The sequence below is a fragment of the Glycine max genome, chromosome 18 (assembly GCF_000004515.6).
Source record: "Glycine max cultivar Williams 82 chromosome 18, Glycine_max_v4.0, whole genome shotgun sequence".
Taxonomy (NCBI): Eukaryota; Viridiplantae; Streptophyta; class Magnoliopsida; order Fabales; family Fabaceae; genus Glycine; species Glycine max.
The window spans coordinates 57,553,439-57,581,193 of record NC_038254.2 but is presented as its reverse complement, the minus strand read 5'-3'; the positions used below and the strand labels follow the sequence as shown (position 1 = coordinate 57,581,193).

General features: G+C 31.9%; 5 protein-coding genes across 5 annotated transcripts; 2 read left to right on the top strand and 3 right to left on the bottom strand.

The window, feature by feature from the left end:
• The first annotated feature begins 2,420 nt into the window (after positions 1-2,420).
• Positions 2,421-3,754, top strand: LOC100813565 (uncharacterized). Its single transcript, XM_003551796.5, has one exon. It carries the CDS (start codon positions 2,641-2,643, stop codon positions 3,436-3,438), a length of 798 nt encoding a protein of 265 aa, XP_003551844.1. The 5' UTR covers positions 2,421-2,640; the 3' UTR covers positions 3,439-3,754.
• Positions 3,755-12,012: 8,258 nt separating this feature from the next.
• LOC100813026 (uncharacterized) lies at positions 12,013-17,581 on the top strand. The gene is made up of 6 exons (XM_003551795.5): positions 12,013-12,698; positions 12,810-13,068; positions 13,232-13,287; positions 13,392-15,185; positions 16,423-16,534; positions 16,664-17,581. Exons 2-6 carry the CDS (start codon positions 12,915-12,917, stop codon positions 17,392-17,394), a joined length of 2,847 nt encoding a protein of 948 aa, XP_003551843.1. The 5' UTR covers positions 12,013-12,698; positions 12,810-12,914; the 3' UTR covers positions 17,395-17,581.
• A 464-nt stretch (positions 17,582-18,045) lies between these two features.
• On the bottom strand, positions 18,046-18,908 carry LOC100306145 (uncharacterized). The gene has a single exon (NM_001251348.3). The coding sequence runs from the start codon at positions 18,879-18,881 to the stop codon at positions 18,210-18,212; it is 672 nt and encodes a 223-aa protein (NP_001238277.2). The 5' UTR covers positions 18,882-18,908; the 3' UTR covers positions 18,046-18,209.
• Positions 18,909-19,880: 972 nt separating this feature from the next.
• Positions 19,881-22,798, bottom strand: LOC100804132 (chloroplastic group IIB intron splicing facilitator CRS2-B, chloroplastic-like). Its single transcript, NM_001252889.2, has 9 exons — positions 22,682-22,798; positions 22,379-22,586; positions 22,213-22,297; positions 22,044-22,111; positions 21,757-21,807; positions 21,580-21,653; positions 21,006-21,064; positions 20,841-20,917; positions 19,881-20,318 (listed from the first exon to the last, which is right to left on the bottom strand). The coding sequence occupies exons 2-9, from the start codon at positions 22,580-22,582 to the stop codon at positions 20,202-20,204; spliced, it is 735 nt and encodes a 244-aa protein (NP_001239818.1). The 5' UTR covers positions 22,583-22,586; positions 22,682-22,798; the 3' UTR covers positions 19,881-20,201.
• A 1,817-nt stretch (positions 22,799-24,615) lies between these two features.
• Positions 24,616-25,592, bottom strand: LOC100527555 (uncharacterized). The gene has a single exon (NM_001250852.2). The coding sequence runs from the start codon at positions 25,418-25,420 to the stop codon at positions 24,881-24,883; it is 540 nt and encodes a 179-aa protein (NP_001237781.2). The 5' UTR covers positions 25,421-25,592; the 3' UTR covers positions 24,616-24,880.
• Between the last annotated feature and the right edge of the window lie 2,163 nt (positions 25,593-27,755).

The following is a 27,755-nucleotide window of genomic DNA, read 5'->3' as shown; positions in this document are numbered from 1 at the left end:
GGATTTTAGAGGGTATACTAGAGTTTAATTTTTAAAACTTGTTAATATAATTTTTTTAATTAATTAATTAGAAATCAACATAGATACAATTATTTAATTAATTATTATAAAAGTTAATAATTTTGTTAAAATTAATAAATTCCAATTATTTTGAAAACTTGGTAAAAATGTTTAGTAATAATCATTTTCAATATCTAGAGTGATTTCTAATTAATTGATAATATAATTTCTTTACACCAACCGTATATTAAAATTAAACTCTTAATTTAAATAATTAAAGTTTTAATAAAATATACAATAATATCCTTACTAGTTATTAACTCGAGATGAGAAAGATATTCAAAACTTACCGAAGTATGTTAATATGAGTGGAGAGAACATCTTTTAAGTATATGTCTTGAATTAAATATCAAGAGTATGAAAAACAAATATTGATAAAAGGAATTTCTCGCTTCCACGTCTATTCGAATCTCTAGATATTAGCCTCTTATTCAACTAACAAGCATACTTTATGATAAAAAAAAAATTAAAAATAAGAACAATTAAATTATTTTATCGCTTGATGAAATGAAATTGAATTATTTATAATTTATAATTATAATTAAATATTAAAATCTTTTAGTTAGAAAATATAAAATTATCGTTGATGATTGATGATATAAGAGTATTACGCGAAGAGGGTTTTTTTTACTGTATTATTGGTACATATCGGTATAAAACATTTATTAATTTTGTTAATCACTAATTTTTGTAAAAAAAAAAAAACTAACTATCTTGAGTGAGACTTTTCTTTTTAATTATATTTTTTTCCATCTACACAAAACTTGAACTTGAACTCTTTTCTAAAGATGTTGAATCAATATCAGAAATTTAACACGTGAGAATGACACTATTTGATTATAGATTTGCTTTAGATAACACTGACGAGACACTAAAAATTTGTAGTATTGAATAAAATGCATAATTTGCCTGCATAATAAGATAGGTGAGTCCATGATTGAGTACCAAATGGAGTACAAGTTGATGCGTTGGCATCTTTCTGGTTTTGTTTGTTTGTAGGTGCGGCAATAGAGAGTGTTATTTACTTTTTGAGCACGCTAGTTAATTTCACATTTAAAACTTCTTTAACGATTTTCAACTCATGCCGGCTAATTTTAGTTCTCAACACAACACAACACTCTCTGCACGTCCCTTCATAACCCTCAACTCAATAAACAAAGTCACCTTTTTTTGCTTCCAAAGTCTCACTCTTTAATCAAACAAACAAAACCCAGAAGAAAGCATATCCCCTTTTGTCCACTTTGGACCACTCCATAAAGTTGTAAACTCAGCATCTTGCTACATTTATTAATAATTCAAACCCTATTTATGGCATTCTTTTTATTTCACTCTTAGAACATCTCCCGTGCATATTTTTTTCTAGGTGCTTAATGGAAAGAAATCGTTTTTTTTTTGTTTTGCACAGGAACAAATTGACATGACAGGATGTTTTCCTTCATTGTTAAAAATATTTTCTTATATAAAAAATCATACCTAACAATTAAAAAAATGATTTTTTCAGACATAATAAATATCTAATCATTAAAAAATGATTTTCTCACACAGGACAGGTTTAACACGAGGATAAATAATTGTCCAAGAGAAGAACAGAGAACATATAAACTCATTGAATAACCACAATAAATTTCAAAAATCATCAAATTAAAAAAAAATGATTCAAATTCATATTCAAGCAAAACGGTAAAGGAGAAAAAGGGAAAAACCAAACACAGCGAAGGTGAAGGCAAAAGCACCATGATGGAGGTGTTGACACCAGCGAAGGTGATGCGAGATGCTACCATGGTCGGAACTGGTGACGCGAAGTGAAGGTGAGACCAGACGAAGGTGTTGCGGTGGTAGTCGGAGGTGTTGACGCCGACAAAGGTGACGCGAGACAAAGGGAAAATGACGAAGAGGAAGAAGATAGATATGAGTAGAGGGGAAAACTTTTGGATGTGGTGAAGAGATTTTGAACGTTGATGGAAATAAATGAATTATTTGTATACATAAAAACTAAAAAATGAGTTAATGTTATGTAATTTTTTTTATGTTATGTATTTTTTTTAATGTTATATATTTTTTTTTATTTTTAATTTATATTTAATATTTTCTTCATTTATTCATATTTATTATATGTATACATAAAAATTGAAAAAATTAATTAGTTATTTTATTGGAATAATAATTAAGTTATAATAAAAAATAATTTAAATATTTGAATTTCTTGTGATTTTTTGATTGAAGTAAAATTATGTAGAAATTTTTTATGAGTGATATGAAACTAACGGATCACAAAAAATACATAGAAATCACAAAAAATATTAAGAAATTCATATAAAAAACTTGCACTAGATATGCTGTTAAATGCTTCTTTTATTGCATTCTTTGTTAGGCTCTTAAATGCTTCTTTTATTGCATTCTTGGTTAGGTTTGAATCAATCAAATTGACTGGTCTGCTTGCTAACTTTTGGCCCCATTTATACCCTCTGCTGTACCCTCCTGTTTCTCTTATCAAACCCCCATTTTCTCTTTTTCTTCTTTTTTTTTTTTGCCTTTCTGGGAGGGTTCCAAATTCCATAGTTTCCTCAAAGGTTGAATGAAATGGCCGTTGATCTTTGCTCAGAAAATTGTGTGGTTGCTTCCTCTTCTTCTGTGAGTCCAAGAATCTCATTCTCACATGACTTCTCCCAATCTGATGTCATCCCTGTTGAGCAACTCCCTTTTAGATCAAACTCTTCTGGCTTGAATCCCACCATTGATTTTGATTTTTGTGTCAGTGAGAGCTTTGAGCTTGAGTCATCTTCAGCTGATGAACTTTTCTCACATGGGAGGATCCTTCCCACTGAGGTCAAGAGAAAGAACAATATTGTTCCACCTATGAAGCAATTAGCACCGAAGAGTAGTACTTCATTGCCTCCTCCTCCTTATGCTGGTCCCAACAGTGTCTCCACTGGTAGAAACTTGAAGAAAGAGATTACCCCCAAAGAAAGCAAGTGTTTAAATGATGAAGTGTACGATCAGAAGCAAAGTTCAAAGTCCTTTTGGAACTTTAAGAGAAGTAGTAGTTGTGGAAGTGGACCTAGAAGGAGTTTTTGTCCTTTGCCACTTCTATCTAGAAGCAATTCAACTGGATCATCAACACCAAGTGTTAAGAGGAATCCACTTTCAAAGGAGGGTGTTAACAACATTAAACAGAAACATTCTTCCACAAGGTTGGCTCATCACTCCTTTGTGCCAAACAGCTATCATCATCATCAAAAGCCTCCATTGAATTACAAGAGTCATCATGGATCTTATGGTACCAGTGTAAGAGTCAATCCTGTCCTGAATGTTCCTCCTGCAAACCTATTTGGTTTGGTTTCAATCTTCTCCAACAATAGAGACAAGAGCAAGAAGTAGTTTTAGTTTACTTGCGAACCAGTGGGGTCTATCTCCTTTTTTCCATGTACTTCTTAGGTTTACCAATTACCATGTGAAGTAGCAAAAATTGAGGTATAGGTAAAATTTTGAAAGGTAAATGGTTTGCATCATGAAGACAAAGTGATAGAAAGAGATGTATGTGAAGGTGATCGACAAGAATGATATAATGCAAGCACATGTTTTGGGGCACAAAATGACAGGTAGCTGTTGTTTTCGTGGCTGTACCTTGCCTGTTTTTGTTCCTCTACTTTTGTTCTTAGGACTATGTGTAAATACATTGACTTTGATTACTATCTATTTTTCCTCTGGATCCCTCTTTCTCTGTATGAATAACTGGCCTAATGGAGAAGTTAAGTATGCATTACCAGATTGATTTTATAAAATTATGTTCCAATTCAAATAGGTGATTTAAGGTAATTATTTACATATTTGAAGAATTGATTCTAAGTTGAACGTAAATTTAAGTAACTTTTAGTTGGATAAAGAAATTTATACTTAGTTTTATCATTAAATTTTATTTAGAATAAAAATATGCAAATATAAATTACTTCAATACAAAACTAATTTTAATCAAATCAATTTTATAATAATTCATTCTAATACACAGTTGTGTGTAAGAAGACCTTGGCGTGTTTCTCTTCTGCACTCAGCTGTTCTTGTTGCATGAATTCATTAATAATAATAATAATAATGCCTTCTGACTCATTTTTAAAGCTCCTTCTACACGCAGAACTAAAGTGCTACGCATATGAATACCAGTTGAACACTTAACACAACAGATCAATTATGTACGCTAGATTAATTTGGTGCTCTGCAAAGTTGTTATGATCTGCATGCATCTGCATTATGTGAAGGATTATGAAACTACCCCTTTCGTTGATACTAAATTCAGAGTATTTGACAATTTATAGAAACCATAAATCATTATTTCTAAATCACCAGATTATGCCTCATAATCAAGATGCGATTGTTTTGTGAAGTTCCGATGCTGCACTGTCTTCTAGTGTTCCCTTGAGCGGTGACCGCTATATCCTCTTTGAAGATTCCAACATCGAATAAACTTGTCGCTTGCAATCCTAGTGGGTAAGCTTAGACCCTTTTCCTTTAATTATGACGTAATAAAAAAAATATTTATGAAATATAAAGATATTAGATTATTTGTCAAATACCAATAATGACTTGTATATCTTAAATGGTTTAACCTTGCAATTCTGATTAATCATTGAATATAAAATTAATTATACCAAGAAAAAACTACTTTGTACCAATAAAATCATGCCAACAGCACATTGTGTCACACAATAATATAATAAATAAATTGAAAGAACATTACTGCAATACTGCTTAAATATAAAAATAGTGAGATCGATTTGTTTTAAATATAAAAATAAAAAGTGCTGGATTGGAAATTACTTAAGTATGTGAATTCCTTGTAGAACTAGCAAATCTTTGGCAAAGTTTAGTAAGAATTCGAGGTTTGGTCTAACAAGTAGTAGCATTACTCGCATTAAAGCTTAAGCTTTAAAGCTTTTGAAGTGTTTAACACGACTAATTCCCTATTGGATGGTTACTTGTTGGTGGGCTTCATATAAGTCAGGTTGGAAAACAATATTCAAACTAAGCAACAATTGTCAACTTCGATTCCCAATAAATAAGGGACTACTCCAATCTAGAGAAAGTCCTACCTTGAACTTGAAGCAACCAACTGAACTAAACAAACATTCTTCAACTTTGGATTTTGAAGCTTCTGGGCTTTCCTCTTCCTGGTTTCTTTCTAGGGAAAAAATAGGAGTAATTAAAGAAAAAATGGCATGTTGAAAAGGGTATTGCTATTTGCTGCCGTTCACAGAAATAAAATCTTATGATAAGAATGGATGATGACGTGAACTACGTACAAAGTGCTAAAGTCTGATGGCTTTTAATTTGTGTAAGAAGCTAAAAATGCTAAATATAGACACAAATTCCAAATATAATTCTATTAAATATTTCCGAATTTATATATTAAACATCAATATGAAAAAGTAATAGTAATAAATGATGTGTTAGAGATATAGACACAAACAATATCATTATATAAAATATTGTATTAATAATACAACTCAACGATAAATAAGGTTAAGCAAGAAGTTGTCGTAAAAATAATAGCTCGATCAGGATATTATAATACATTAATAACCCAAGATGAGGGTTATTTGATTGTTTAGACTTAAAAACTCGACATATTAATCGTATAGTATTGTATTAGTGGTTGAGTCAAATTTGATCTATTCAGCTGTCACTCATACTCAACTTGTTACCGTCCTGTCTCTATCTTATTCATTTTGTTGAGGCAGAAGTAGGAAAAGCCAAGACAACGCGTTCATACATACATGTTAAAAAAGTTGAAAGATGAATGCACTGGAATAACCGACCAAGAAAAATGGACAAAGGGAAAAAGATGCGAATGGCCATCATTTTTATCCACAACTTGCTTCACCTAGATACTGAAAGTTCGGTTCAAAAGTTAATTCAATTCAATCAAATTGCTGCATTCATTTACAAGTCACTTCAGATCATGATAGTCCATCAAAGTGGAGGATCGCCTACAGTTTTAAAACAATTGCATACTGTAATAAATATATTTGTCCCCTTCTAAATAATGTAATGTTTGTTTTTAGTTAGTAAAAAATAAATTATTTTTCTTCATTTATATCATATTTTATCCTACTTAAAATTATCATATCGATATTTTCCATTATAAAATGTTTTTAATGTTTCAGTTTTTTTTTTCTGGAAGAAAACTCTTATTTTGTCCATCAAGCATTGGTTTCCAATTGCTATGTTATAAATGTATGCTAAGTAAGCACACATATATGTATTTTTTTGGGTAGTGCAAACTCACATATATGCGTGTGTGTATATATATAAATTAAAAAAAGATTACTTTACTGTAATATATAAAACTATTCTGATTGATGTATTTAACTTCTGAACCTTTTCCTGACTGTGCAAGCTACAAGTCATATCAGATTTTATCACAGGCACAGTCCATTGTAAAAAAAATGCATATGTCAATCGCACAAACTTTCTTGCAAACAACCGAAGGTTTCTCCTCAATTAAAGGATAGATTCACTCTAACAAACTTACCCTCGATTTGATGCTCATTGATCCGAAAATTACATTAAAATATTAAGTAATGTTTTTATTTTTAAATAATAAGAATTAAAAAAATATAAAAAATTTATAATAAATCACGCAAGATTATTCACTCAATCGAATTATATCTCCTTAACTAATATGATTTAAGTTAGATTGTCTCGTCATAGGTCAATTGTGTCGGCAACTTATAAACTTCATGCATATAAGTTTGTGGATCGTCTTGCTAAATAAGCCAATAAAACATAAGATAATTAGGCCTCTGGCCTTCAGTTTAGTAACACTCAATAAATAGGAGTGATCCCTTTGATTTTTCTAAATCACGCATTCTAGGACATCAACGTCAACGAGGTCTCTTGAGCCTCTAGCTTTAGGATCCTTTAGATTTGGATGTGAACATAAATGTTTAGTCTCACTTTAAGTAATTATTTTTGGGTCTGGAATTAATTGAATTAAGTAATTTTAGATATTATTTTGCATTAAATCATTTTTTTTTACTAATTTTACTATGTACTACCTTACAGTCCTTACTTTTAGAAGAGAAAAAACACTCAAACATAAATTATTTTACTTTAAAATCAATTATAATTATAATTAATTTTGATTTTATTTAAAATCAATTTTAAAAACTCACCAATTTAAATCAATTTTGCGAAATTTAAGTTGTTGTTCTTGCTTGTCAATTTACACTATATCATATTCATCAGTTCGAGAACCAAATAAAAAAAAGAATTAAGTTTGTTTTGTATAAAATACATACATGCATTCATATTTTATAAAAGAGAATCTTATTTAAGTCGAATAAAAATATTATAAATAATAAAGGTTTTTTAAAAATATTCAGCGTTTGTATATTTGGAATTTAAATTCAAAACTACTAATTAGATTGAAACAAATAAATATGCAACTATTGATTTGTAGTTAAGTTGAAAAGTGTATGGAATATGATCTCATGGGTTGATGGGTACGTGTATATATAGCCAACAGTGTCTTGTATTGCAGTAGCAGAGTTATTGGTAAACACATGCTTTCTAGTGTATATAGTGTGCCGTATGCTGGTGGAACCCTTTGGCAGTTGCTGAATCTTGAATTATTTGTTAAAAACAACCAAAAAGGTAAAAAGATTAGGACATGGTTGGCCAACCAGCAGCAATCTATCTTCAATCCAATTCCTTGATGCAAACAACTCACACACTCTTGTTACCCAACTCCAAGACCAACACCATGTGATACTTATTCACATGCCAAGTACACCAGACACAGTACATAGAGCTGTTCTGTCCCAATATTAATACTAAATCTCTAGATCTTCTTAAATGGAGAAAGTAAATGTAACTTCTAGATAATAACCATAATAATAATGACAAACAAATTAAGAAAAATTCTTTATGTCATCATGATTGAGTTCTTATATCAAATGATGACATAAGATGTTCTTTTAAGTATTAAATAACCTCCATTAATAATATGTTGGGGGGAGCTTTTTTTAAAAAAAGAAATATTTGATATGAGAACTTGATGGAAAAATTTAATTTCATGTAATTTTTATCATAATAAAAAAGACTACATATATAGTGTAGAGGAGTTGCTACCGATTATTCTATTTTGACCAATCTTCTCTTGAGTTTCTATCATAAAAATATAATTTAGTTACAATTTGATAAGAAAAACTTTATTGTGTTTAATAATTATACATAAGTTTGGATAGAGTGGTGTCGGAATTCAATTTTATCAAGATAAATAAATAAAATATATAGAAGAAAAGAAGAAAAAAAAACTGAAAATTTTCTGAAAAAAATAGAGAAAGAAATGAAGAATTTTGAAGAGAGAAAAATTTTAAACACATCTATTATTCTTCTATTGTTGGTAGTATGCAAAAATGAGGTAATATCTTGATTTATGTATATTTGATAGAGGTGTTTTTACATCCTTGAAAAATTAAAAGAAAGATTTACAACACATTGTTCTGACATGGAAATCAAAATTGACCTTTATCTTGATAAAAAAAAACTGAAATTAAGCTTTCTAATTAAAGCCTCTGAATTTCATATGAGAAATCCAACATTGATCAAATTACTCCTCTCCATTATCTCCTTGTTTTATAAATAGAATTGAAGACCATTGAGATTGAACACTTCGCACATAAAAAAAAAATAGACCAGTTGGTTCTAGTGCAAAGTTAAATGGGCCAGCTCACAGGCTTCAACTATTTTAATTTTTATTTAATTTGTAAGATATATATATATATATATATATATATATATCTAATTTTATGTCTATCTAATTACTCCTCTCCATTACATACTTTTGAAGAAATGAGTTGAATGTCTATCTATAAAAAATGATGAATGGGCTAAATAAATTTTATAAAATACAACATAAATGGATCGAAATTTTTAAATATTATTTAACAAACCATAACTAAATTAATATATATATTTTTTATTTATCCATTATAATCTAACCCAAAATTTATGAAACTCATATGTTTTAGACCCCTGTCTGCTCATTAAAAAGCTCTTTATGTTCTTTTATTAAGAAAATTTTACTTTGTCATGCAATTTGCACGTGATGTGTACAATTGTTCTTCGTCCAATATTCATCTATCTTGACTCTTTCCTCTTACAACCATGTATGCTTTGTGTACTTGTATCTCCTTAAATACATATCATTTCAAATGAATTAGGACGTCTATTACCACTTATTCTTAATTTTATTTTCAAGTCCAATAAAGTATAGCGTACTATGGAATATGGATAATAGCACACACGCTTCTTTAAATATGGGGCCAAGTTATTGTTTTTCTTTTTCTTGTTCGCTTATTTTACTTATTCTTTCCACCAGATTATTGCACTGATTTTTCAGATTTATATTAAGAGAATAAATACAAAAAAATATACTATGACAAATTTGCCATCTCTTTGATACTTTAACAAATATGATAATAATGTTGCCTTTTATAAATCTCTATATTGACATTACCTCAAAATTACACTCTACAAACAATTGTCTATTTCGTGATTTTTTGCATAAGAGGAGTGCTTTTTTTTTTTTTTGAAGGAAACACAAAAGGAGTGCTAACAATATATTTCTAACACATTTCTTTTAATACACACTTTATTATTAGTTAAAATTTATTAAAAATTATAAAATTATAAGAAAAAATCATTAAAGATAATATAAGAGTCACTCACTATCTTTTATAATTTTTAATAAATTTAAACAAATAAGAGAGAATGCATTCAAAGCAACGTGTCAAATGTTTCTCTCAACTTTGGACAAATAAGACTGCTGAGAGAGTAAAATGAAGGGTTATAATACTTCTACAATCCAATTGTATCCTTGGTTGAAGCACTTATAAATGATACTTGATAATATTCAATTTGCTTACATTTTTACTGAATAATTCGTTATTTATTTTGATAACACATAAGGACCAATCATCAATTATATTTTACAAAATTATGTTATGATACTATAAAACAATAAAACAACTATTTATTGATTTATCTTCACTAAAAAATTTAATTATTTCACACCATAAAATTAATCCAAACGCACTGTTAATCTCCTTTTAAAATATTGTACCAATGCTATTCTTATTGTTCTCTCTTAATCGCATAAATCAAGTACTTTGTATTTCATATGAAATTGATTAGTAATAAACTTCATGTTACATATTCTTCTTATAAAAATAGTCGGAGCATTCTTTATAAAAAGGCTCCTAACTTGTCTTGCACAAATAGTCAATTATATCCTACATCCTACAAATATTTTTACATGCTATGTGATTATCTATGTCTCTATTTATTTATTTATCTATAATTCGAATTGGTGTAAAGAAAAATTCAACATTTTTTATGGTGTTGATATAAACAATCTAATTCATGTCACATTAATCTTACATAACTCAATTAATTTTTTCTTCTATGAATATTTTTATTAACAAATTGTTTAACTCTTAAATATTATATTTTTCTTATACAAAGTTAAACAACTCATTATTAATAGTTATTTATATAAGTAATTAATTATCTCTAATTTTAAACAACTCAAAATCATGTTGCATATCAAAATAATTTCTTTTTGTTAAACAATCCATTAAGCATCTTCCATTATTGATGTTCTTCGGAATTTGGAGTTTTTCTTTTACTTCTTTCGTTTTTTATTTTTCTCATGTTTTTCTATTTCAGTTCTAATTAATACAAAACATCAATGTAGAAAAAAAGAGTTATGCAGTATTTCTCTATCTTACTCTCACGCGCACATATAAAATATATATTTAACGCAACCATACCTTAAAATTTATATTTAGATGTTTCGCATACGATATTCAAACCCAGCCATAAACTATATTTTCTCTTTGTCTTACACTTGAGAGAAATTTCGTCTGCCTTTGCCTTTTTCTATTGGCTTTTGTTCTGTGATGGATTGGCCTTTCTCTCTTTCTTTCTTTTCTCCAAACACGAAAATACAAAAATAAAAAATAAATCTGATGTCAACTTCCACTAGATTTTGTGTTTATGGTTGTGTACAATCTAATCTCGTAAAAGATAAAGATAAATCCTTTAACAATTAGTATAATGAAACAGTGTTAAGAACGATGATCCATTGGTCAAGTCTCAGATTCTTCACTTTTTCACACGCTCTTCCCCACGCTTCATGTGACCACAGTTCTCTTTACATATTCATATTCACATTATTGGGTCCACCAAAACTCACGTGCTACTTTAACATTTTTATTTTAAAAATTGAACAGAAGCTTTAAACTTGTTCTTACTTGATAATGGTTATAGACTTATAGTTATAATTTTTAAGCAACAAACAAAAGAACTCATGTGAGAATTGACTCATGGTCAAGAAGATGTTCTATTTATTTTAATTACTATCAATTTAGAATTTATGGTGAAATAAAAAAATAAAGCAACCTGTTAAACTCGGTAGAATGATAGAAAATTTAGATAATTTATATGGCATCTTAAGTATACATCTTATTATCACCATTATATAAAACAAATAAATAAAATTAACAAAAGGAGAAAATAATTTATCTGCCAACCATGGATTTTTTTTTTATACTTTTATCTAATCATAAATTAACATATACAATAAAATTGTTGATTTTTTTATAGTAATTATTTTCAAGTTATAGTTATCATAATTTTTAATTAACTGATAGTGTAAAATTATATATTAATAAAATATAAATTAAATTCATTAACAAAAGAACATTATAAAGTGTCTGTGCAAAATGAAATGAAAGTTGTTATATAAAATGTTTAGAAAGATTTTTAACCCCAAAAGTTGGGGCATATCCCAGTGTGCATTCTTACCCTTTTCTTGCTGCGAACCGAGTAAGAAGGGGAAAAGTTTAGCATGATTATTATTGATATCCTTTTCGAGGTTTATGCCATTGCATAAGCTATAGTTGAATTGCACCAGTGATTTTGGTGTTTCAGTACTTTGTTACTAAGGAGTTATTGAAAATAAAGTATGCTAATATTGTGTGCGTCAATTACATAGGTTGGTTGGGGCGAGTGCATTGACGGCGCGTGAGTTACAGCAATGAATTGACGCTCCCACAGCGCAGAATAGCAGACAGACGTAGACCCAACGTTACCCAACAAACCCAACCTCTGTTTCCGGTTGTTGTCCCGATAACCACTAATATTAATGTATTTGACCAATGCTTTCTTGTGCCTGGGGTGTCCCATTTGTCTCATTCCCCTTATCCTGCGCACCCTTCTCTCACTCTCTTATCCGCACGCGCGCCTCCACCTTAGCTTTGCTTTGCACCTTGCAGTAGTAGTCTTAGAGCATATAGCATTAGCTGCATTGTTTGTTGATGCTTGTGATTTAGAAACGTTGCTATGTAGTAATTGTATTGTTCTTTGCTTTTTCTTCGACGGTGTCGTTTTGCTGTATCAAGAGTTGCTTTCTGCCTTAGTCCTGCTGCTGTCAAGTTTTGCAGACTTGTTCCCATGTCTTTTCTGGATAACATTATTGTACGTTGTTTCCATAAGTGTGAGACTGAGCTTTTGCAGATGGGTACCTAAAGGGAAGAGAAAGCTGTTTCCTTTTCCTTTTTTTTTTTGTTTTGTTGGTGAGGGAATCATTCATGGAAATGTTAAGTTTTTTTTTTTTTTTTTTCTGATCAGTGAAAGAGAATATGTGTGCTGAGAATTGAATGTGTTTATTGGTTTTAACAATGTAGAGAGGAACCCGTTGTTGATTGAGGAAGGTGGTTTTTGACTTTCGGTTCTTTTGGTTCTTTTGGTTCTTTTGGAGTTGTCGGTGGTGGTTTTGGAGTGTTGCAGAAATGAATGATTCTACTGTGAAGAATTTGGCCATCACGGAGAAGAAGGTGCAGCAGCATAAACCTGGTGGTTGTGTTGGCATTTTCTTTCAGCTCATTGATTGGAAGAGGAAACTCTCCAAGAAGAAGCTCTTCTCCAAGAAGCTTCTTCCTCCTGGTTAGTTTCTTTCTAAATCTATGCTCATATAATAATATAATGTATGAAATGTAATATAAATTTGGCTTTAAATGTCACACACGAAGACATGAGGGACTGTTCTTGGTTTTTGGAGACTGATGTGTTTCTTTTGATTGATCTTTTGTTGTTGAGCGTGTGTCAGCTCGTGCGAAAAAGTTTAAGGGAGATGAAAAAATGCCAAATTCCAAGCTTCACTTGGTAACGCTTTAAAAATATGCTCGAGAGATTGTGTTGATTCTTTTGGTTTAATCTTTGGTACTTAACTCTTTTTGTTGGGTATTGTGGCTGCGTTTCAATTGTAGATTGCTAATGAGAACAGTGGAGGTTTTCCTGGTGCTAAAAAAGTTGGGAATCATGGTCTAGATGTAGAACAAAAGAGTGAAATGCGAGTTCCGAGTCTGGTAGCTAGGTTGATGGGTCTCGAATCTATTCCGGCAGCTCAGCGAGACAAGTCCAAGAAAGCCTTGTGTGCTGATGGGAAGAAGGAATCTTTGGGTGACCATTGTGAGTTGGATAGGCAAGGCGTGGATTTGGAAATGGGAGTTGTAAAGCATGATTCAAGACCTCAGAAGCTTCAGAAAACTGGGTCATATGAGAGAAGGGCGGTGACCAGGTTTGGAGCCGAGGCACTGCAAATTAAGAGTGTTTTGTCACGAGCAAGAAAATATAATCACCATCATCATCAGAAGCTTGCTTCTTTGAGAACCCCAAGAATTCCTTCCGGAAAGAGTGCTTCTCGAAGCTCTAGGTTAATAGGAGCAGCTACAAAAATTTTGGAACCTGGACTGCAAAGCAGAAGTAGAGCTAAAAATTCTCTTACATATCCTGCTTCCATGTATCCTCCCAAGACTGGCATTGTGACAAATGGTGTGGAAGATGGGTCAGCGATTATGCAAAATCAATCTTGTTTTGAAACCAGCTCATGCAAGCAATTGATGGGGCAGACCTCTTGCAAAAACTGTGGTAATTTGCTAGATGTTCTTGACTGCAAGCTTGAGGTTGGGAGACAGTCATTGGTTCCTCCACCCATTGTTTCAGATGTGATCACTGCTACCTCTATGGTATCATTAGAGAAGAAGGGAAAGTCATTCCCTCCTCATGGACATGAAAGAGATGTAGTTCTTCCGAGAAGTCAGGAAAAGCTCATATCTCTTGTTACTGAAGGAAAAGGAAAAAATAATGCACAACAATCATGGAGTGAACCCACTGCCAGAAGAATGCCAATGCCCCATGACGGTCCAGCTAAATGGAATTCATCTTGCCAACCATCAAGGGCCCTAGAGGATGATGCATCTTCTTTTGCCTTAAAACACAAAACTCAAACACAAGAACAGATGTTAAGCAGTGAAAGATATTCATCTGGGTCTACAACGAGTGATATGCAAGTAAAAAGGGTATCATCATCTATGAGTGCTGTGAATGGAACTAAAGATTTTGTTGCTATGAATAGAAGTCTAAGTGGTCGATCAAGGATAAGGTCACTTACCAAAGCGGATGGTTCCAAATTTGACCTAGAGAAAAAACCTTACAATCGACAACAGAGTTCCTTATCTCACGTAAGGACATTAGAGAGAAAAAGAAGGATTCCTAATGTCACACAACTAGAAGGTACAGGTTCTGTTTATTCAGTTGGTACAAAACAAAGAAATCTCCATTCTGGTGGAATGGGTGGCAAAAGAAGGGACTTCAATGCTTCTTCCTTGAACAATTCTATTGTAAAAAATAAACAAGATGGTCAAGGAGAAAGAGTTATTAAGGTTAATGACAATAAGATCAATGATGTAGTGTCATTTACATTTAATTCCTCCTTGAAGCAAAAGATAGAAATACCTGGCAAGAGGGAAGAGACAAGCAGCGACAATGAGAGTATGGTGTATTTCCAAAGGCCTTCGCCCTTGAGAGTTGATGCTTTAGGTGCCTTTCTTGAACAAAAATTGATGGAATTGACCTCTCAAAGAGATGAGGAGTTGGCTACAGGTGCTCCACCTAAAAAATCTAGTGCCATGATTCTTCAAGAGCTGATATCTGCTCTAAGTTCCGAGCATCTGATCTGTCATGATGGTCATCACATGTTTAATGAAAATGTTTGTTTTCATGTAAGTCTTCTCTTTCATTATTGTTTCATTGCACCCAAATTTATATTTTCTGATCATTTTGCTTTCGTTATCAGTTACCTGTTGCTCAGTTTCATATTGAATTTGTAGTCAATGTTATCCACATGATTTGCTGAATAGTCCGTAGTGCTTGAGTCCGAAGTTTCTGTTTTTAATAATATTGGATATACTGTGGCTGGAAATGGATCCCTGTCAATTACTTTTGCTTTTGTGTATGTGTACTCTGCTTCTGTGGCTATTTATTTGTCAGTCCTCTGTAGCAATGGCAGAATACTACAATGAAGAGGGGGGGGGGGGGGGGGGGATTGCATTCTATATATTTGCATCAAATTATCATCTGGTATCTTACTATCTTGTTTGCTATCATTGTTTAGACTTCATCCTGTTGTTCTACTTATGGTTTTTAGTCCAATGGATCTTGTTTTTGACATTAAGCAATTGTATTTCTAGTTTCTAGAAAAAGGACATGTTCAGCTGATCAGTGTCACAGCAGGTTAACTCAAAACACTTTGAAAGTTACATGTCCCTATAATCTAGTTGTATTTTACACCCCATTTCATTGATTAATGTGTTATGCCTACCAATCAAACTTATCAAATATTGGAGTACAATGAACCGCAAATATTAGTAATTGGTCTAAACAATTCTGAGTCAAAATTGCGTATCATTTTTGGTTGATTTACAAATAATAGCATGTCAAAAGATAAAAATGGTGATAATATAGCACAACTCAAATGGTGGAAACTCACAGATCCACTATTAATGTCGGGAGAACTTCAAATGGATGAGTATCTGCCCAGTGGCTCTGTATTGAGGGAAATCATTGATCATAGCTGTTGAAGTGCCGTCTAGAGGGTGGTACCGCTTTATGGTGTGTGGAAAAGTAAAGGAAAGCATGCTTCTTTGTATAGTGAAGCAAATATTTGCATCATACTAATGGAAGTTGGCCAAAAATGATTAACAGATATGTAAATGGATGCTATCAGCTGTACGAAATGAAATATACTGATAATGATTTAGCCTAATGATGTTGATAGAGCTCAAGCTCAGGGATCTGGCAAGAGCATTACAATTAGCATTTTCTTTATGCAATAATATTTATCTTAAGATTGAGTATGAATGCAAGAAAGAACTCAGTTAACTGTGTACTGTGATTGGTGGAAATTGAAATTCTTATGACAGTTATACCTGACATTGTGTTTCCTTCCTTTTTTACCAGTATGGAGCAAAACAAGAAAGGTTATTAGGAACCTGTTGCAATGGTAATCATCTGAGTCCTGGATCCGTTTTGGAAGCTTCTTTTTCTTCCAGTAGTCTGGATGAAAGCTCAGGTGGAGTGGAATTTTAAAAAAAAAATATGATTTATGTAAAAGTAGTTTCTAAATACAATTTATTTAATTCCTCTGTTTTTTGGGCCACGTTTCTCTTGTTGATGTCTGTGTTCTTTGATTTTATTCCAGGGCATGGTTTTCACCCTGACCCCATGAATTACTCTTATTATGGTCAACCGGAACATGATACTGAACTTTCAGATTCTGCAACATCCTTTAACAAAGGAAGGATGGATGAGATACTGAGTGATGTTGTCAACCAAATTCCCCGGGCATTAGAAAGTTTGCTCACTTTTGGGACAGAATTGACACGAAGCAAGCTCAACCATATGAAGGATATTCTCTTGAATTCTGAGTTGGTGCTTAGAATTGCAACTGACCGCAGAGAGGATCAAGGGCCACAACTTCTAATTTATCAGTTTCTCGTTGATGATCTTGACAGTATGGTGAGTGATGCTATGTGGACAGATGCTAATGGCATCGTGGGTTGTGAGGATTCTAAACAGAGAAAGGAGCTAAAGGGGTTTCTTCTTGATTGTGTTATAGAATATCTAGAATCAAATTGCTGCCAATATTTTAACTCTGGATTCAAGAAATGGACGAAGCTGCCCTTGTGCATGGAAGCTGAGATGTTGGCTCAAGAGGTGAAGAGGGAGATCAACAAGTGGTTATCTATGGTTGGGATGGTGCCTGATGAAATAATAGAATGGGAAATGAGCCACTCCTTGGGGAAATGGACTGACTTTGACATTGAAGCATTTGAGGCTGGTGTTGATATAGATGGGGATATACTTCAAATTTTGGTTGATGAAGTTGTTCAAGACCTGCAGGTTGCAAGCAGGGGCACCATTTACTTCTAAAATTCCTTTCAGCTGATCATAGGATATACTTCTAAAATTCCTTTCTCTGGTGAGATATGTGATCTAACAAGGTGTATTTTTTGTACAAATAGGATTATGTTATTTCTAATGGAGGCTTTTTTTTGGGGCTCTTTGAATTAGTGGACAAAATAAAGTCCATTGACCTAGTTTTTATTCGTTATTTTTTCAATTTTGTGTGTCTGTGATTTGAGTAAAATAGCCTAGAAAATATCAGTTAATGCCTTGATGACTAACCAAACCTAAAACACAAAGACATAAGTTGATTGAAGTATATTCCATCTTGAAATGTCGGGGAAAAATGATTTTAGACAAGGGGTGTGTTGAATGAACTCACAGTTTATTTAAGTTTACTTTATGAAATAATTTAGAGAGTTTATGATATGAAATTTTGCTTATTAAATAGTTGTTTTATACTTATTTCAGCAAGTTTTTCAAGATAATTTATGAAAATATTTATAATTTATATACATAAGCAATTACAATATAAGTATTCAACAAGAGGGTGTGATTAAAGGACAATCATACTCCGCCTTTGATGAAAAAAAAAAAATACTTTTATTCCAAAACACACCTAGCCAAGTCCTTCTTTAAAACTGTCATGGTGATGAATACTCGCTCAAATCATACTAGCTTTACACTTACACAATACTTTAAGTCCCTCCCGAAAAAACAAAAAATTAAAAAAAAAAATTGAAACCAGAAAGAATGAAAAGTAAAGATCTATCAGCAAAGCTACAACAAAAATGAACAAATAAAATAAAATCAAAGGGTTTAAGGAAACACCATTACACTCCTCAAATGTGCCTATACCCTAAAACAGTCTTTCTTGTGATGACCCTGCTACTCCTTCCTCCTCTGTTCTCACCATTGATGGCATTAGGCAAACTCTTTAGTTCATCAATACTGGCATAGCTCTTCCTCGGCATGAGAACACCACCACCAACAGCCCTTCTCTTCTCACCAGCATTCGCTGACTTACTCCCTCTCGCACTCGACAGAACACCCTTGGAAGAAGGAGGTGTCAACTCCATCAAAGGAGGTAACACGTTACCATTCACCGGCTTCCTATTCTCCTTCCTCAGCACAGCAGAAAAATCCGGCACAGACTGTGCCACAAGAGAAGATGAGGATGAATATGATGACCCTTTTCTCCCAGAAACCACACCAGTACCACCATCTTGAAACTTGACTTGTTTTTTTCTTGGTGGGGTTAAAGTTAAGACCTTTGCTTCAACAACACCCTCTTTTTCTTCTTCTTGTTCGTATTCTTGTTGTCTCGTGTACTTCATGCGAAGCTTTGTTTCCCTCAACGCAGCGTATGCATGGTATCTTGGTCCTCTCTCAAAGTCCTCCTCCATCATGAGGAAGCCTTGCTTCATGAGAGAGATGGTGTCCAGTGTGGGGTTTGAGTGTTGTTGCAGAGAGACGTTGGGATTGTGTTGTGTTGGGTTCATTAAGAGCGTCATCGTTTTTTCTTGCTCTTATCTTAACTTTTCAGTGCTTTGGCGAGTAAAATATTTGAGTTTCTAACGGTCTAATAAATCTTAGTCCAACGTTCTAAATGAGGAGGGTCCCACAGAGTCCAAGGATCCCAAGTTATATTATACACCTTGGATTATATATTCTCTCCATCCTATTATAATCACGTGTAATAAAATAAATTTTATCTCAATATAATTATTATTTTATTTTTTCAGTATAATATTAAATATTTTTATTTATATTTTTTTTATATAATAATAATTAACTATAAAATTTAATAATGAATTATTTTAACTTTTCAAAGTGACATTAAATATTTTTTTTATTTATATCCTTTATATAATAACGATAAACTATAAAATTTAAAAATAAACTAATGACGATTTAAGATTAATTTTTTAAAATTATTATTTTCTTTTAGACATTTATTCATTTTTTTATTTGTGTAAAATAATTTAGGATGATCATTTGGGACATATATTATTAATTACTTTATCTTGTGAGTGTAGTTATGATATAAGATAATAAATTAAAGATAAAAGTCATTAACTATTTTCCTTTTAAACAATTAAAAATATTTAATACTTCTTAATTAATATTAAAATATTTATTTACGAAGACTCTGAAAATAATTCACTACTATTGCTAGATTACTTAGATTTTTTGTTTGCATTGAAGACTTGAACAACTAGAGCAGCCCAACAGAAAGTAAAATAAAAAGGTAGAGGGTACGAAACTAATTTAGTGTCTAAGTAATACTACCAGCTATCCGTGTTTGTCAGTCAAAATTAATATAATAGAGGCTGGAAAAATAAAATTACAGAAAAAATTAATGCGTCTCCAACTATATTTGACAGTTTTATTAATGCTGATAAAGAATATTAACGTTATTATTTATACACTGCTGTTAATTGAAAAATATGAATAATGAATAAAAGTTACTATTAGATATCACACTAAGAAGCTCAGTGCAAGGCATTCTATTTTGTTAAATTTATTTTCAATTCAAATATTTTTTTTTTCAATTTTTTTCCACCCGATCACACTCACCCTAGTTAGCATATTATCAGGTGCCGAAGGGCAAAAGTTGCTTCCACATGCGCTACCATTTTCGTGGACTGGTCCAAGCAACAATTCAACAACTAGTATTTCTCACAATGAAACAACTATCTGCCAGAGCTAGAATATGACCACTGGTGTGCTTTACAAAAAAATGCACTAGTCATGACAAGTTTGTGAGGTATAACTGCTATCTGCTAACATACACAACAATGTAACCACCAATTTCATCTTGGCGGTTCATTTTAAACTTTATGGTACTTGTATTTTTGTCCTAAATTGAATCTATTGACATGCTGGTCAAAACCATTGAGTACTACGGTCCTTACTGCTGCAACTGCTTGCTCCAATGAAGCGTCAATCTGTTATTGAAAACAGGAAACCATAATCAAATTTCATATTAGGAAAAAAAATGCACTTAATTTGTATTATAAAATTACTCTTCCAATTGCTTTTGTAGGTTACGCTAACTGTCCAATATTAGCATTACCTGTTCAAGTCCTTTCATATTTTTTTTCTGATTATGTAATTATTATTGAATTAGTTACAAGTTCATATACTAACCTCCTTCCACAATCAAAAAGTAAATATAAATTGCTTTTACACCCCTAACGAAATCTAATGGACTATCACAAGTCATAAGACAGTATTTCACAGACCAGTATTGGTATAAAAGTGCAGTGCGGTAAAGGAACTAAATTGCTCTTTTATTCTCCAATTATGTAATTTTTGTCAAATTTGTTTCGATCCATCTATTAACTACAAGTAAGTTCCAGTCACAACACAAGACTGTAATGTATTTTGCGATTAGTATAAGCAGAAAAGTGGTATGCTATTATAAAAGAACTAAACCAATTCACGCTTGGTATAGGACTAGCTGTAACCTGCTTTCGTTCCTCTACACTGAATTTTTGTAGAAGATAAGCTCTTAAATCCATAGTTCCAGGAGGATTTCCAATTCCTATAAACACAAATTTGAAATATAGTACTGTAGAAACAATTGAAGAGATCATGTCAATTTATAAAGTGAAAGAAGAAAAGGAACTAACCGACTGCAAGTCGAGGAAAAGCACTGCAACCATCCAAATGGCCCATTACATTTTTCAATCTGTAACAATGCAACACCAGATATAGAATTTATGATTTCCCAGTACAGAGAAATGTGCCAGTTCCCAAATAAGTTTTTTAAAAACAAGGTTTTAATATTGGGATGACAATTTTAGTGTCTTATTCATAAAATCATCTATGTGATGAGATAATGTATAACAAATCTTCACCATTAAACTGTATTGAAGTAAAAGTTCTTTTAAAAATTTAAAATAAAAAAGCTACAATGCTATGTTACTAATGATAAGATTCAAATCATTATCTTGGAGAACATAACAAGAGTCTCACAAATTAAAATTCAAACATAAGAATTCTACTTTTTTGGAGTTGAAGCAACTACCTGTAACCTTAACTTTTTGATATCTTAATATCTGTCTTACGGCAACGACTTTATAAAAAGTCTAATTACTGTCTCACTATTCACAAAGTGAACTCAGCTAAGCTATCAATTCCAACTTTTGAAATCATGTTTTGTTCTGATATATAAAAAGTCTTAATGAATACAACAAACATTACCCATTGTGATGTCCATGTCCGCCTTTAGGTTGAAGCCTTAAAACACCATTTGGAAGGCTTGTCTCATCAAAAACCTATAAAAAAATCCCCACAAACTTATGAACAAATGAGATTATCAACGAGCGAGCAAACTGTCACTATCTGCTTCTAAACAGGAGTAAGGTAAGAGATACATACTAGTAGAATATGACGCAAGGGTACTTGATAATATGCAGCAAGTGGCCCAACCTTCAAGAATAAGATAAAATCAGCAGCAGAAAAGTAATAACCTTTTTAATGAAATAAATAATATAATTTCAACATCAGCATGTTCAAATCAGAATTGAATCAGATAGTTGATCCATAATCAGTTTCAATAGGTAGTATCTCTCTGTCGAAAACTAAAGCCTGTGTGTGTATGTGTGTAATAGAAAATCTAGTCATTGCGTACTGTAAGGTGAAAACTAACTAACTAACTAACTAACCGATTCCCCACTGAAATTCATGTATGTTTGGGGCTTTGCCAGCAAAATCGGTACTTCACCAATAGAACCTGTACAAACCACAGAAGAAAATATAAGTTAATGATAGAATTACAATGAAATCTGTAACTGGGAGGGGAAAAAAATCAATTTTTTTTAGAGGAGGATGCACCTATTCCAATGAGGGCCTTTGACTGTATTGTGTTCATCTGAATCCCTTCTGCTCGAGAAAGGCTATCAATTATTTCAAATCCAACCTAATAATAGAGAGAAAATAATAAGATTAAGGTTCAGTACAAAATACAAATAGGAAGTGTATTCAAGAACGGAAGAAATACATTGTGCCTTGTGCCATGGTATTTGTTACCAGGATTGCCCAAGCCAATAATGAGCCAAGGAGTATATTCCACTTTAGCTCCATTTTTTGTCTGTGAAACCGAACAACGAACAGAAAAACATGTTTTTTGAACTGAAGAAGGAGGATAATGAAGGTTCCCGGGATAGCTTAAACAAAAGCTAGGGGCAGATACTGCATGCAACATTGATCTGTCGAAAAAATTCAAAGGGCATATAAGAGGTGTCAGGAAACCCAATTTTTTCAGTAAAACCACGACATACTCATAAACAGAGATTATTGTTACCTTAATAAATAATCGGAACCGCCACGAGCTGTTGCTGCTTGCTCTTTCCTCTTCCACGCTCACTCCATAAACCCAAAGGAAATGGCGGTTTGGGGGATTCAATGAATGAATGATTTTGAAGGACACGTGGCTCTTCTCCCCTTCTCTTATCGTTTCCTACCCACTGCTTCTGCTCATGCTTTTGGGCTTCACATTTCAGCCCAAGAAAGAAGGAACCAAGTTTGGACACCTTATTCTTTTCTTTTTCTTTTTACTTACTTTTTTTTTTATAACCAGTAGGTGTAATCCTCCACCTAACGGGTTCATTTGTGAGATAAAGTTATATTTGCCGTTGTTACTCCATATGTAAGCTAGGGAATTAAATCCCAGACCTTGTTTAAAATAATCAAATGTCAAACCACTTATATCAACAAATTTTGACTCTTTTAGACCTCAATAAAATATAACATTTACTTAATTATTTACTTTAACTCACACCTAATCACCTAGTTTATTATCTTACATTTCTCTAATTATTTAATTTCACTTAAATGAAATGCTGAATTATTTTTGTATAATAATTCTTGTGGTGAGTAGAAAATCATTGTGTAATAACTTCATATATTATTATAATTGCTGCTCAATTTTATTTACATAATATAGCTATGAATTATGAAGAGGCTAAAGCAGAGGAGTTTAGGAGTTTGGGAGGAAGCGTGATGGCAATGGAGAAACAACTTTGTTAGTGGAAACATGACCATTTTAACCTTTAATTTCTTTGCCAAGTGATGGAATGGAACCAAAACATCGCAAAAGAATTATTGTATGAACAGATGGTGATGGATTGTAGATTGTACATGCATGCATCTATTCAGTACCGACAGCATACAAGGCAATTATGGAGGGGAACCCGAATTATGTTGGATCTTTTTACAAGTCAAGTCAATGCATGCTTTTAAAACTTAGAAGATTATGCTTAATAGAATCTCGTCAAGGAAGGGGTTCTATATATATAGACAGTGGATGTTGTACTTGTACATACTAGGTTGTGGGATGGATATGATGAGCACACAAACCATGTTTTCTTTAATTTGAAAATAGGGACTATAACTGATTAGGAATTTCAATGAAATAATGCATAACTCAAACAAAAATCTCTAATTAAGTTTGTGAGACATACCATCATTTGGTCTACATGGCAGGCAAGGGACTATTTACTTTTCAACTCATGAAGGATAATTCAATTACATATTTAGTTACGATTAAATTGTGGTGTTGGATTAAGGCTAAACAAAATAGATTTCAACACCCGTTCTCCTCTTGATATAAATATCCAACGGTTCATGAATTTGTCTAATTAAGGTAGACACTGTGTGGTTTAGCGGTGACATGATTATCTTTGGTCTTACATTTCAATTTGGTTTTACAACTGTTGCAAGTCGTTAGCTCAAGACTCATTTTGCAGCCTGGTATTTTTTATTTTGGTCTATCACTTTCATGGGTTCTCGATTATTATAGTGGCTGAAAATGACTTGTATTTTTGTTCATGTTATTCTAGTTCAAACAGGGGAAGGATGTGATTGTAATCTGTTTGGGAGTGGTATACTGGTTTCAACTTTCATCCAATCTGTTATAATTGTTTAGTGGAGGTTGAAATTGTAACTTTGGTCTTTAATTTTTGGGATTATATACAGGTTCATCAAATATTTTTAGGGGATTTGTTTATGCAGTGGTTGAATCAATATTCACGATAATTCTCTTGCTTATAGATATTAAAAAAAATTGCCTATGCATTTGGCAAGTTGGAGCTCAAATTTATAAATAATAATGTCCTCGATGCCAATGGCCCGTGATATTCGTTTGAAACAAATTAAAAAGTTTATCAGAAAATAAAAATCTCAGAGACGACCGGCATGAAAAATGTATAAAAATTATTTCTTCACAACTCTAACTACTTATTAAATAAAATTTACATTCACATACAATTCAGAGTACAAAGGTTGCTATTAACAAGTCGATACTTTTAAGGAAGATTTTATGTTTGAGTACCTGAAGAAAAAAAATATGACCGAGAAGAGATTCACTAAAGTGACTTGTCAGGTTCAATCTTTATAGCAGAGACACACCAACAACATGGTGATAAAAAGAAAAAAGAAAAAAAAATAGAAAAGCTGCTACACATTTGGTGCTAAATTGAATGAAAAAACTGATTCACAAAACTCACAGGCTAAGATGCAAATCCAAACCTAACCCTCGTTCACGACCACCACCACTACCTTCACCCCCGTTGAAGCCACCGAACTGCGGCAGAGGGTGGCGGTGACCATGGCCATCAGTGATGGAGGCACCAGCTGCTGCAACATAGATTCGTCTTCCAGAAGCCACAAAGGCAGCTCCTGAATGATATGCACCACCATGTGGTGTGCATAACCACGACAAAGGTGGCTGAGACTGTGGTGAGAAGCTTGATATGATTGTGTTGTGAATCTGTGAAGAAACAAAACCACGAGCAGCTTGCATTTGGGCACGTTTCAAGAGCTGTCTTTCTTTCTTGTGCGCGTTTTGATGCCCTCCTAGTGCCTGTGAGTTTGCAAATTCTCTGCAACAGTACTGACACTCGTACTTTCTTGAACTGAAAGGCTCAGAATTCGAACCTGCTTCATGAGTTTGATCTTCTGGGGACTTGCTAATGTTGATGCCAAAGAGCTTTAGGGGTTGAGTGTTAGTATTGGATTTTGCATGGTATTCAATTTCAGCCATGATGAATTGTGTGAGGGAAAAAGAAAAGATGCACCAAAATATGTGGTTAAGTAGTAACAGTGGGCATGAATGTGTGTGTGAACTACATAGAATGAGAGGCTTTTATAAAAGAGTTCAAGTGCAAGCTTGGAAAGAGGAAAGCATAATCATTTCTTAGAAGAAAGAAAAAAAAGAGACAAGAGGTAGAGTTTCAACGGATGAGACGAAAACCAGCTTAATTTACAATACGATTTTCAGTATTTTATAATTTGTAGCAGTACCACCTATTAGGGTTGGGGTGTGGGCATATTCTCATAGACAGAAAATGGGTGACATACGCATGATATGATAAGCTTACATTACGCAAGTAATTTTTTTTTATATATATTAATTATAGTATTTCGTAAAATGCGCTGTGCTTTTCTTTTTATAACTTTTAGGGTACGAAAATACCTTTGTTTAAGTGCACACTAGCTATACCAAAAAATTACGATAGTAAAATGTGTGTTTTATTAAAAAGTACGATAGTAAATTTTATTAAGGGATATAGGAGCATAGTCTTTTATTTAATAAAAATTAAAGTTTGGGTATAAATATTACGAATTTATGTTAATTGTATGATATATTATACTTATAGACAATTTTATTCATATATATAAAAAATTGATGTACATCATCAAATGTAACATGTTGTGAATATATATAGTCCTTCATACTATTTTCATAGACTTATAATGTTATGCATCAACACTATTGACACTTGTTAGTTCAAGAATAAGAAGTTTGGTTCGGCTTAAATAAAGCATTAGGTCCGAGTCAAGTGAGTTAATATATCCTTTTTTCAGTGATTAATATATCTTTTCTTTTTAAAGGTGTGCCACTAATATATTTTTTAATATGTTTTTTTCAACACACATTATAATATTTGTTAAAACTTATTGACAATTATAAAATTAGTAAAAATTCATTAAAAACTCACAAAAGTTTATGATTTCACAAAATTTTAGTTAATAACAGATAGTGTTGTTAACATATTATATATATATATATATATATATATATATATATATATATATATATATATATATATATATATATATATATATTAATTTCATTTTTTGTGTATGTTTTAAGTGAAAAGAAGAACCACAATGGCACGTACGTCCCAAACTTGCAATAATAATTGGTAGAAATTAATCTTATTAGATAAAAAAAGAAGCTAATAAGTTAGGTTGGTTTAGGCATAGCACATAAAACAAAAGGGTATCTGCTCTTTGGCTCAGAACGCTAGATACATTAGTAATCTAGCTCAAGCATATATATAATCTAGTCTTCACTATGTGTCATGCAGACTTGTTTTGTCGTGGCTTGCATAAAAGGATGTTAGCTCAATATATATTAAGAGGACAACTTGACATCATTGGCGTAGATTAAAATCTAAGCTGATATTTAGTTGATCGATTTAATCAAAACGTTATTTTATTCTTACAAAAATTATTTGTCATATACAGAAAAATATATACTACTACAAAAAGGAAAACGGGCATTTTGCAAGACGAAAAACATGCAGCGGTCCAGAATATCCTGAGTTAATTGATGAGGAAGTCAAACATTGCTAGAAAGATTAATGATCCAAGTGGATTGAAGGTTCAGAATGACGTAAGGTAAATGCTAGGTATCACAAGCATGTTTGCGTGATTGACGTTGAGTTAGTCGTTAATTATTGGGACAAAATCTGCAAGAATCTTACTAACTTCCATCACTTGGGTTCAATGTATTATGATATCACCACTACACATGTTTAATTTTAATAGAATGCTTGACAACAGTGTCGAAACTGGCGATGCTCGTGATTGCTATTCCACCATAACAAAATTGCTATAAAGTACACATGCACCCAAATTTTCTCTGTTTAAATTTTGTATTACTACAACACATATCAACTTTAACAACTTTTTTTTCTTTAACACTTAATAAAAATATTATTGAATTTGTTTGACAACATTAAAATAAATGTCATTAAATTACTAATAAATGTTGATAATATCTTTTTGTGATATTTATTAAATGTTTTTATAACTCATATTGTTAAAATCTTTTTTGATATTTTTAGGCTTTAATAGTAAAAAAAAATATTACTAAAGATCACATGTGATTAGGATATTATTACATGAATTAAAAATATGTTTTTATAAATAATAACTTTTAATATTATATGAACCAGATCCTAAAAACATTGGTTAAAGATCTTAAAGAAGAAATATTTTTATTAAGAAGTGAAAAATTATATTATTCACGATCTTTTTTAATTAGGTTCTCTTATTATTTATATAATAAATATTTTTTAATTCTTTAA